The 13169-nt window shown below is 40.4% G+C and overlaps 1 protein-coding gene across 4 annotated transcripts in view; it reads right to left on the reverse strand.

Moving 5' to 3' along the window:
* Positions 1-12238, reverse strand: part of eeig1b (estrogen-induced osteoclastogenesis regulator 1b) — a 44798-nt gene extending 32560 nt beyond the window's left edge. For all 4 annotated transcript variants that reach the window (XM_058382771.1, XM_058382770.1, XM_058382769.1 and 1 more), the window contains exons 1-3: positions 12083-12238; positions 11766-11839; positions 11368-11661 (exon numbers count right to left, since the gene is read on the reverse strand). In XM_058382771.1, the coding sequence (XP_058238754.1) occupies positions 11368-11513 (146 nt within the window). In that variant the 5' untranslated portion in view covers positions 11514-11661; positions 11766-11839; positions 12083-12238. The remainder of the gene's footprint in view (positions 1-11367; positions 11662-11765; positions 11840-12082) is intronic.
* Between the last annotated feature and the right edge of the window lie 931 nt (positions 12239-13169).

A 13169-nucleotide genomic window follows, 5' to 3' on the forward strand; every position in this document is an offset into this window, starting at 1 on the left:
TGCTTATCTTCAGAAGAATTTCAGCTGTTTTGATTTAAGTATCGCAGACATCTTTTAAACAGCTAACGATGAACACGACCAAAACGACACCAAGTTATGTGGGTCGTTTCATTGTGCCTGTTCTGTCTCGAGGATTTGTTTAAAAAAAGTGGCATTTTAAACAGATAAATCCGCTTGGAAGGCTGATGCTGATTAGTTAATTTGGTGTTTGGGTCAAATTATTAACCGCAGTGCTAGATTCACATTTTCCATCTAAAACGGAGACTTTCAGTCATTCAGAACTTTGGGAAGCCTGACGTCCGTCTTACAGCTGTTACTGATGTCCTGAAATGGGTTTGAGTCACCGAGCATAAGGATAATTATAACCTTTACAATATATATATATATATATATATATATATATATATATATATATATATATATATATATATATATATATATAAATCTAATCTGTTAAACGTATTTAATACTTTTTAGCATTTTTTCAGTTAAATATGTCATTTTTTAAGAAATAAAAATGTTAAAATATGCTAAATAAATCTGTTATAATATATAGTTTAATGTTTATTATAAAAGTCAATTTATCATTAGTGTGTTTTTTAATTCATATTTCATTATCTGTGTTTTTTTTAATGCATTATAATATAATGAATACACAATCTACACCGCTGATTAAACCCCCTTACATCCAGCATAATTGTTCAGCCAGAAGGCTGTAAGGGGTACTGCGTCCAGCCACTTGAGGCCCACACCTTGGGCTGTGTGTCCCTGGTGGTCTAGTGGCTAGGCTTCAGCGCTCTCACCGCCATAGCCCGGGTTCGATTCCCGGTCAGGGAAGCACGCTGTTAACTAGCTAGTTAGACACTAAAAAAAAACACACGATGCCATAACCAGCCCAAACTTTATTCTTTTCTTTCCAACAGCATGTTAAAAGTGTTTAACAAATGAAAAGTCATAATCTTTACTCTGATAATAAGAACTAAAGAGCCCCACGTCAATGTGAATCCATTTATAGTTATAGTTAATTTTGTGGAACGTCGGCAAAACAAGTTCCTGATACCACTTTCACTATAACGGCTCAACAGTTGTTCCCTTAACAATCCCTCAGAGTCCATCTCTTCCCGTCTTCAAAATAATAATCCGAAAAAATCATTTCACATACTAAAAAAAAAGTCCTAAGTTAATACCAGAGGGGTCAAAAAATGTAATTTGCACCCTGTTTTGTTGTGTCCATGCTCAGCAGTGAATTTCTCCATTATGTTACATTACATTTATAATAACATTAATGTTAATAAGTAATAAAATTACGCTTAATATGAAAGTAGACGCTCAGGGCTTTAAGATTTTGTAGTTTTTCATGAGTATTTCTGTTTTTACCCAACCTTCTAGGGGCAATATTTTCACAGAAAAATGGTCAGTTAAGTAAATGGCGAGTTCACACCCATTTCTGCTCTCTGAGAAGTGCTCATCTTCAACCACTAAAGCTAAAGTCTACACTAATCTGGATAAATTTGAAACGGCGTTTTCTTCTAAAAACGCTGCGTGTTCACATTATCGTTTTTAGTTGTTTCCCAAAAGTTGCTCATCCACACTGATAGCTCTGAAAACGCTTGCATTCCTGTACTGCGCAGGAATAAACTGTAAGACGCTTCGATCTGCATCATTTCCGCCTGGTGCTTATTTACTTTCTGGCTTTTTGAACCGTCACAGCAATATGTCGAGGAAAAGCACAGGGTTGTTTTGTTTTTGTTTTTTAAATGGACCGACAATGAGGTGGGAGTTGTTGCTGCGAGTAACACAGGAGTATAAAGTTGCAAGCGAGAATGTATCCTGAATATATGCTGAATTGGTAAGGTGACTAAAAATTTCTCATCGTTTTCGAAAGCCTCTGTTTTCACAGTGCCTTTTCAAATTTATCCACTTTGGAGAGCGTTCTCAAAAGATACGTTTTCGTTGACTAAATTAAAAATATGCGTTTTTAAACAAAAAGGTTTTAGTGTGGACACGGTCTTTCCAAAAACAAAAAACATTTCACCCTGAAACCCAACAGTGACTCATTTTATAAAAGACTTGCAGAAGTAAAATTTGTTTATACTGATTGAAAATGTCGGCTTATGTCAATTTCCACTCCACAAGTGGAACTTAACACTAGCGAACTGATAAAAAGAGTTAAATAAAGGCCTCCTTACAGCCAGCTTCAACAACGTTTCCCTATGTTGAACATTACGTAAGAAAATCTCAGAGTCTCAAGCTATGTTCACAAGAATGAGTTGTTACTGAAGAAACAATGATATTATATTAGAACATACACCAATCAGGCATAACATTGTGATCACCTGTCTAATATTGTGTTGGTCCCCCTCTTGCTGCCAGAACAGCCCTGACCAGTGATGCACTGTGTATTCTGACACCTTTCTATCAGAACCAGCATTAACTTCTTCAGCAATTTGAGCAACAGTAGCTCGTCTGTTGGATCGGATCACACGGGCCAGCCTTCACTCCCCACATGCACCAATGAGCCTTGGCCGCCCATGACCCTGTCTCCGGTTCACCACTGTTCCTTCCTTGGACCACTTTTGACAGATACTGACCACTGCAGACCGGGAACACCCCACAAGAGCTGCAGTTTTGGAGATGCTCTGATCCAGTGGTCTAGCCATCACAATTTGGCCCTTGTCAAACTCGCTCAAATCCTTACGCTTGTCCATTTTTCCTGCTTCTAACACATCAACTTTGAGGATAAAATGTTCAAAAAATGTTGCTGCCTAATATATCCCACCCACTAACAGGTGCCATGATGAGGAGATAATCGGTCTTATTCACTTCACCTCTCACTGCTCATAATGTTATGCCTGATTTTTGTGTGCATCAATATATCTTTCAGTCTGCATTATTTTATAGCTGCACTGTCACAGAAATGTAATCAGCAACATACGACCAATCAGATTGGCGAATCCAGCGAGTCCATGAGTTCTGAGGTATTCTTAGCATATAGTGAATAAAAGCAGTGTAGAAATGAACAGACGCAGGGTTTTTTTTTTTTTTTTACAAGTTATTATAGTTATAATAGCATGTAGAGCAAATTGAAGGCTAATCTCACAGCATAGCTCCACGAATAAGATGCTAATAATAACTTGCCCTTTTATATTGCTCAATAAATGCTCGATCCACATCTTACATAAAAATACACATAAGTGTATGGCTCTAGAGGTTCAGTGTGTGTGTGTGTGTGTGTGTGTGTGTGTGTGAGGGAAACACTCGACAGAATATATTTTCAGTAACCGGCTGCCAGGATTGTGGGCTACGCTCAAACCAAACTCCCTCACAGGAAAGACGTGAAGAGGAATATAAACTGGAGACAGAGTCTTGGAGACAAACAAAAAAAAAGAAAACACAAAAAAAGAGAGGGAAAAATAACGGCTTCCTGAGGCTACTCGAGTAAGGTCAAATTGCTAAACCCATGACAGATCTGTGATTTCTTATATGTTGTTCATATTTCTTTTTTGGTTAACTCCAGTGTTTTGTCGTCCTCTTCTCTGACCACCACATCTGTATTCTCTTCAATCTAGGATCAGTTGTTGAAATCTGCCAAAATTCTGCCATGGCATAGAGTGATGCCACTCAGAAGTTGATTATTTTCCAATAACAGCACAACCTGATGTGTTTTATTCCTCTTACACCACAGGGATTTACTAAAAATTACGATTTCTAACCTATCAATAAAGAGCACACAATTCTTAGCCATTTAGAGCTCCATGTAATGTTGTGAAATATCTGCGAGACAAGTTCCTGTTATCACTTACATTACAGCAGCCCCCTCTCTTTAAATGACCAAGGCACAAAAAAAGATAATGGGTTACTCTACGCTCACACATACACTGATTCACAGCGACAAAGCGACCAGAGATTTCCAATGAGAGCTGGCGACTTCCAGCAACATGACTGATGACTAGATGGTATTTAATAAAGGTTAAATAAACGGATAAGAGGAGCGTTTTTGGTATAGCGTCTACCCGCGGGAATGAAGACGCTACGCCGATCAGGCATAACATTATGAGCACTGCGAGGTGAAGTGAATAACGCTGATGATCTCCTCATCATGGCACCTGTTAGTGGGTGGGATATATTAGGCAGTAAATGAACATTTTGTCCTCAAAGTTGATGTGTTAGAAGCAGGAAAAATGGACAAGCGTAAGGATTTGAGCGAGTTTGACGAAGGGCCAAATTGTGATGGCTAGACCACTGGATCAGAGCATCTCCAAAACTGCAGCTCTTGTGGGGTGTTCCCAGTCTGCAGTGGTCAGTATCTATCAAAAGTGGTCCAAGGAAGGAACAGTGGTGAACCGGAGATGTGTCATTTTAAAGGCAGGAAAACAATTGTTGTTAAGTGTTAAGCTACTTGCTTATTTAAAAAATTACTATGGCAACCAGTAGTAAGAACGCCTACTGGCGACTTCATAGTACAGCAACAGATAGCAGAAAAAGGCATGAAACACCTTAACTAATAACTGCTTAGCAAGCTCTAGTAATTCTGGTTAACCTACAATAAATAGATGAATTGAGAGTTTCAGGAAGTTTTTTATAAATTTATAAATACTCTCCGCAAACGTCAGACATTTTACATCAACGTCTACTGACAGAATTCAGCACATGGTAAAAATGCACTTGGAGTAAAAACAGGCTTTCTGGTCCTCTCTTAGCGATGAAATCAGAAACTACTACCAATGGCAGAATATCCCTTAAACTGAACCGTCCAGATCCTCCTCACCTCACTGGGGTGTGCAGATCGAGCATTTCTGAGGGTGGATGAAAAGAGAGGAGCAGAAAATTGGATGTTAGTATGAAGCAGACACACCTAAACTACACTCCAGGAACACAGCAGCTTCACTCCTACTCAAATCCTAATCTAATGTGTGCTTCATGTAGATAAATTATAACCCTTCTCCATGTTTCTGTGTCTATCGTCAAAAGCATGTTTGCAGTATTGTTTTGAGAAGTCTTAGTGGTGGATTAGAGCGAGAAGTTACACACGACACGGAGCAATGAAACGGCGCACATGCATAACGGATTGTGAATGTTTGCCATGCACGCGTTAAAGACACGTCTGATAAAGTGATAAATGGAGTTTTTTCCATTCTTTTTAATCAGCTGGGAATAACAGCCAGTGTGTGGTACGGTCAGTAATGTGGGCTTGTGGTGTTTGTAGGACAGAGATAAGGGAAGCCTAGAGGCTTTTCACAACACCGCAGGGGCCAAATCAGCAAAACGCTAAGGGCAGATAAGGCATGAGTGTGTGTGTGTGTGGATTTATAAACCTTTAAATCTCAGTGCCAAATGCTCAGCCCTGTTTCTTGTTTTATTGTGCTGGGTTGCACTTGAACAACCTTCTATTCTCATACTGCTCTTTGCAAAGATTCAATTTATCTTTCTCTCTTTGTCTCTCTCTGTCTATAACAGAAGCTCACTGATCTGGAAAATGAAAGACATTAGATAGCTACTGATCTGGGAAAAGGAAAAAGAATTACAGAGCAAAGGAGACAGAGACATACACAGGAGAGAGAGAGAGAGAGAAACAGCAGCAGAAAAGAGAAGAGACAGACAGACGAGGAGAACCAGAGAGAGAGAGAGAGAGAGAAACAGAAGCAGAGAAAAGACAGACAGACAAAGAGACCACACAAAGAGAGAGCGAGAGAGAAAGAAAATCAGCAGAAAAGGCAGAAAAGAGAAGAGACAGGCAGAACCAGACAAAAACAGAGGGGGGGGGGGAGACAGCAGCAGAAAAGAGAAGAGACAGATAGACAAGGAGAACCAGACAAAAACAGAGAGAGAGACAGCAGCAGAAAAGAGAAGACAGACACACAAAGAGAACCAGAGAAAAGAGAGAGAGAGAGAGAGAGAGAGAGAGAGAAGAGACAGACAGAAAGAGAACCAGAGAAAAGAGAGAGAGAGAGAGAGAGAGAGAGAGAGAGAGAGAGAGAGAAGAGACAGACAGAAAGAGAACCAGAGAAAAGAGAGAGAGAGAGAGAGAGAGAGAAGAGACAGACAGAAAGAGAACCAGAGAAAAGAGAGAGAGAGAGAGAGAGAGAAGAGACAGACAGAAAGAGAACCAGAGAAAAGAGAGAGAGAGAGAGAGAGAGAGAGAGAGAGAAAGAGAGAGAGAGAGAGAGAGAGAGACTAATGAGATGATAGTCATCACAATAAGCAGATCCTCTGGTTTAGTTCTGCTCTAATCTGAATCCTAATCTCAAACTGCTAGTTCTCAGCCACTAGATTTATTGTGCTTTTCCGTCATTATGATCTACTATTGTAAGTGATTTAAACCTAAAAGATGTATCCTGATCCGCTAGCTTTATCCATTTTGATCGCATAACAGAACCCATAAGAAAAGATACAAGCGGGATCACATGCAGCTGGGTGGAAAAATAGATCAAAAACTAGATCATAAATATGATCAATTTCAGCACAGACTGCACTGTTGCCCTTTTGGAACGACAATCATGACCGATGCTTGTTTGCTTTGGGTGTGTACAGGTGTGTACTGAACTGATACTGGGTGTTCTGCCATTGATCATGACCGAGTGAGTAACCATATTCCAGATACATGAATCAATAATTTATTTACATTTTTACGTAAGCAGGATTTCGTGTGTGTGTGTGGCACAATCTTTAATTACATCAACATCAGGGATAGAATAGAGTCCATGCTGTTACATCAAAAAATGTGACAAACACTTGAATCACTGCTCTGTGCGTGTGTGTGAGAGTGAGAGAGAGAGAGAGAGAGAGAGGGAGCAAAACAGGAAATATCCTGGGGCAACAACTCTAGAGTGATTACATTTGCAGTCTAGCATCATCGCAGTGGGGTCCAACAACAGACGCACACAGATACATACACACGCACACACACAGAAACGCACACAGATGCATACACACACACAAACACACACAGATACACACACACACACAAACGCACACAGATATATATACATACAGAGACGCACACATACATACACACATGCAGAGACAAACATATACACATACAGAGACGCACACGTATACACATGCAGAGAAACACACACATACAGAAACGCACATAGATACACACAGATACACATGCAGAGACACAAACAGATACATACACATACAGAGATGCACACAGGTACATACACATGAAAAGACACACACATACAGAAACGCACAGAGATACACAGATACACACACAGACACACGCGCACACAGAGAGATACAGACACACACAGTCACACACAGATACACACACACAGACACACACGCGCACACAGAGATACAGACACACACAGTCACACACACACACAGATGCATACACACACACACACACAGAGAGACAGAGACACAGACAGAGAGATACATACACACACAGTTACACACACAGATGCACACACACACTCTTGCTAGAGGGTTTCCTAGACAACCCCATCCACTACACACATCGCCATACTGCTATAAATCTACAGCTTTGATTTTCAGAAGACATTTTAATCATTCATCACTCCACTTGAAGCCAGAAACCTCCAGCCGAATCAGCCAGACTCACACATATTTATTAACATAAAAAGGCACATTTCTAATTGTGTGTAGTGTATACACAATGCTCAACGCACCATTTCACACATCAGTCTTTACACAACAAAACAAAACACAAGAGTTCTACAAAAGTGTGTGTTATTTGTTTGTACTTGTTTATATCCTGTTAAACCACAGTGCTACAGTCTTATGACAGAGGATTTTGCGCTTTCTGGTTTCTTAGTAACAGGACATGCTGCGGTTTTTTGTTGTCTGATTAACTTCAAGAGACAGGAAAAAGGAAAGGATGCTGAGGCAACGACTGTCTACCGCTGGTAAAGAGTGAGCGAGAACAGGAACTTGCTGTCTCACGAACACCCAAATGTGCGCCGTGTATCCGATAGAGAGAACTGAACTGAAGAACTGCAGTGTTAGATGAAGAAACACTAAGCCATCCTGCTTCATCATTGATTACTGACCAAATAGTACAAGCCCTGACATGTTCTATTCCTTAGTTGATGAGGATTTTGAGGAGCACAGTTTAACGTGCTTTGACGTGTCTTTTTCGGACGTGTTGTACTGATGACGTACCATCAGGTTCTCCTGAAGTTGCATCGCCGACCACAAACATGCAGTCGATCTACTGGTGTGCCAATCCGCCAATCTAACCATGTGCCGTGACACGAACAGTATGTATAATATTAGAGTTCTGCCAGGATTTTGCAATTTTGTGATAACAGAAATTAACGCAAAGTCTAACAAACACCACAATATTCAAAGGATATTGATTTGAGCCGGCTAAGGCCCTCTTCGATTCATGTGCATCGTCTGTACACCTACCAGGCATTACATTATGACCACCTCTGCCTAATATTGTGTCGGACCTCGTTTTGCTGCCAAAACAGCTTTGACCTGTCACACACTGTGTATTCTGACACCAGCATTAACTTCTTCAGCAATTTGAGCAACAGTAGCTCATCTGTTGGATCGGATCAAACGGGCCAGCCTTCGCTCTTCGCGTGCATCAATGACCCTGTCTCCGGTTCACCACTGTTCCTTCCTTGGACCACTTTTGAGAGATACTGACCACTGCAGACTGGGAACACCCCACAAGAGCTGCAGTTTTGGAGATGCTCTGATCCAGTCCTTTAGCCATCACAATTTGGCCCTTCACCAAACTCGCTCAAATCCTTACGCTTGTCCATTTTTCCTGCTTCTAACACATCAACTTTGAGGACAAAATGTTCATTTACTGCCTAATATATCCCACCCACTAACAGGTGCCATGATGAGGAGATAATCAGTGTTATTCACTTCATCTGTCACTGCTCATATTGCTACGGCTGATCGGTGTAAGCTTGTGAATGAGGAAGAGGGCAGATTGAGTTTTCCTCAGAGTGTTGCACACCGCCTGGTGACAAAGCAAGTGCAGCGTATCAGAAAGATGCAGATGTTGGCTTCGCATGTCTCAGAGGAAGCACGTTTGCCTTCACAATCCTCTGTTGGTGGCTGTTGTGAGATAGGGTAGAGTTAGTTAATGAGTATGATTTAGCAAGACCAAATTACAGAAGAAAAGAGTTTAGTAGTTAGGTTTGAAACTCAAATCAATCACCCACTTCCTTTTTGCTTCTTTTTTTTATTTTATTTGGAGTTGTTTCACTTTGCTGCTCACCCACATTCAGTTCATTTATGCCAGGCTTTCAACAGCCCCTCTTATTGATGCTGGTTTGATATGGAGGATAAATTTAATTTTTTTTTTATAGACGTAAACGTTCCTGAACCGATAAACTGCAACCCTAACAGTCCAAGCAGTTCCCTCTCCCCAGCTCCCAGCCATGGCCATTCTGGATAAAATCTGAAGCGGATACTTCGTCTTCATCTCAAGTGCCGAGCTCCTCTTTCACCATGTCAACTCATGCATGTCTTCGCTGTTAAACAAAAAGGAGCTCGGCTTTTGTTGATCGGCCACCTCGCGAGCACAAGCCACCGGGATAAAGAGGGAGGGAATTAGAAATATGAGAGAAAAGAACTGGGCAGGGAGGGAAAGAGAGAAAGAGATGGAACAGTGTGGCTTAGAGGGACAAAAAGCCCTCTGTGTGTAGTATCACTCGAGTCTCAATGCGTTTCTCTTTTTCTCCCAGGCTGCTTCTGTGCTTTCTCTCCTGACGGCCTTTATCTTCGCTTCTTTTAGGTTTGTGGCTCTAAAGCAACATGCATTCGGTCTGCTCTGCATACGCTGCCCTCTCCTGCCATCTCTCCATCTCTTTTGAAGGAATGGTAATGAGTTCGGGACATAACCCCTACATGCCTGGGCTCAGGAGACAGACGAAGCATTGTGCAGGATGAATGCAGTGGGGAATTGCAGTGCAACAAGTACACAAACGTGCCTGGCACTGCCAGGGAATCAGCACTACCACGCTATGCCATGTGCAAAAATACCATCTGAACACCCACATACTGAGACAAAACCCCCATTTCAGGCAAGTTGCACATAATAGACATCTTCTTAGACCCGATATGAATATGCATGCTCACCTAAAGTGACCCACGATGGTAAAAATACCCGTTACTGCATGCATGCAGCTGAACGGCACACAAAAACAAATTTCCAGTGAGAAGCATTTATATACCCAAAACCACATAGGTGCACTGTTAACCCGGTTAACACTCCATGCAAAAATGCTGCAAATCTGCACCTGGGAGTCTGTCTGCTAAGAGTGAACTACTCGTCTCAAATCCACACGATTCAAAACATAGTAATAAAAAAATCTCTGTTAAGTGAGTGTACTGAAGATTACAGCACAGGAAATAATTAAAGAAATACAGCTTCAAGTAAGCTTTAAACATGCCTCCTCTTACTGTACTGCAGGGAAACGATGACACAGAGAAGGAAATGTTTTTTGTTTATATCGTGGTTTACTGAACAGCCCGTAAAAGATAATTTCAGACCCATTCGTCACAGTCTGGCATTTCACCTGCTGCATCACACCTGATTCATTTCAACACTCAGTGACGGCGGAGCGGAAACAGCTGTATTTGGGCTACAAAAACAACACAACATATTTTGCATGTATTTGTGAGGCGACACTTCGATTTAGCGTTTTAAAAGGGTGCGCAGGTTGAAATAAAAAACATAATCCATTAAATAAACTGAAAGATGAGAAGATCCCGAGCGCTCTGTCTAAAAGAGATCAGACGTTGCACATATTTCTCACTAACAGAGATCAGAAGAGCCGGATATTTCTCACTGATTGAACTAACTGACAAATATCTTACTGGCAGAGATGAAAAGTTACAGTGCATAACAGCGAAGATCGAAATACATCGATAATACAAAGCCGAAGATATAGAAAGCTCGGGTTGAGGTCTGAAGATCTAGATGTCACTAACAGATAATATAAAAATCCAAATGTCTCCCACTCAGAGACTGAAAAATCCTAATAGAAGATCCAGAGATCACTAATAGAGGAGCTCGAAAGATTCAGACATCTCCAAGAGATTAGAAAGTCCAGATTTTCTACAAAGATACAGATAACCCTAGATGAATTCAGACGTAGATAAAGGTGAGATCAGATCACAAAATTTCATAGGTCTCATATCAGAAGATCTCCGCTAACGAAGGCTTATCTTGGAGATGATGAAAAAGGACCAAGCATCTTCAGTAAATTATAATCCAATTCCCAACAAGAGACCCGATATTCTACACAGCCTTCTTATCTCTAGCTCTGAAAAGGTCTCGATCGAGAAACCCCCATGAGACAGATATCTAGCATTGAAGGGTCCAAGGTTCATGATGGCAACAGAAATCTCAGGTCTTTCTCCTACCTAGATGAAGAGATGACGAAGTCTCCTCCTTCCAAAAGTCGGATTTTGCAGAAGAGCATCCCGTTGATGAACGGCACAGCCGTCAGCTCTTCTAGAGTGAAATGGACCTGGAACTTGAACTTCTTCTTCTTCATTAAAAACGCCATGGTGTTTGTAAACTGGGAGTTTGAAGCCGCTGGGTGGATTTAAATAAAGAGGTAGGTAATGGTCGGCTCGGTTAATCTGGCGCCTGGAAATCCTCCTTCTTGACGCCTAGAACTCGGTTCAGCATCTCCAACAGTAAATCCCGAAGTTCTAAAGAGATAAGAAAAGATCAATAAATGCAAAGCACAAACACGGAAGTCCAAATGTAAACAATGGGGCATTAATATTACTCGGCTTTCAGCAAGCAAACTTACCTGAACGCGCGTGAAAGGACAGTCTGTGCTGCTTTCCTTCTCCTTTAAGCACAGTCCAAGGTCTACAAAACTCCCTGCAACGAAAAGCAAATCGACTTATTATCGATTTACAGACAAACCCAAAAAATTCCAATATGGAAAAATAAAACGGCAAACAGACTAGTGGAAATGTGAAAAAGACAAGAAAAGGACCGTCGTCCCTAACAACACCAAACACCAAACACCAAACAAGGGCAGTTAATGGAGAAAGAAAGACGGCGCTTTGACTATTCCTGTCAAAACAAGTACAGAAAGAAAGCCTAAACAAAAGCACTTACCTTGCTTTTAATGTATTTCACCAATCAAACATGTTAAGCAGAGAGAATACCTGACTCTCGGGCAGCACGCTCGGAGTGTAAGGCGACAAAGCAGCGCTACTCAAGTTCAATCTCTGACTGTGCTCAATAGCGCACTGCATGCTTCCGTACTAAAGAGTGCGCGCGGCCATTCGCGGCCGCCTGTTTTATTTGCACATACTCACTAGTGCGCTAGTACGCGTTTTCAAACGTAGCTTCTCAACAAGCCCCGCCCCCAAGGTGACGCGTCGACTTCCTTTAAATACCATATTTGCATACTACTGTACTGAATTGCAGTTATGTATTCAAACACTTCTCTTCTGTGGAAACGCGAACTAACTGAACCACTTTTTTTATTTCTCAGCCCTATTTAATTTATAAATATGTGATAAAACAAACAAACAAACAAAATAAATAAATAGTCACCAGATCATTTCTGGTGCTTTTATTGAAATACATTATAATGAAACGATTTTATTGTGGCTATATGTATATATATATATATATATATATATATATATATATATATATATATAGATTTAATTTCCAATTAAATGCTGAGAAAATGAATTATTTTACATTTGTATGTTACAACGTATTTTTGATCAATAGTGCGTATAAGAATAAAAAAAATAATGAGCGTGTACCGCCATCTGCTGGCAACATGCAGTAATCATCCTCATCCTCATGGATAGATAGATAGATAGATAGATAGATAGATAGATAGATAGATAGATAGATAGATAGATAGATAGATAGATAGATAGATAGGACTTGTAATGTACATTATTTCATTTTATTTCATTGCACTTTACATTTCATTGCACATGTTCTCTTTTTCGGTGCTAAGTGAATCTACCAGAAGTGCAAATTGTAGAAATTGTGCAAATGAACTAGTGCAGATAAATATGTACATCAATAAATAAATAAAGCTATGTCAGAATGTGCATAAAGAAGTATGTGCAAGTTGTATTTACAGCCGATAAAGTGTCAGGTGTAATTATAAATTGTGCAAAAAATGTGTGCATTATGTACAACAGTAACAGAGATAATATACAGTGTTTATACA

The sequence above is a fragment of the Hemibagrus wyckioides genome, linkage group LG28, assembly GCF_019097595.1.
Source record: "Hemibagrus wyckioides isolate EC202008001 linkage group LG28, SWU_Hwy_1.0, whole genome shotgun sequence".
NCBI lineage: Eukaryota > Metazoa > Chordata > Actinopteri > Siluriformes > Bagridae > Hemibagrus > Hemibagrus wyckioides.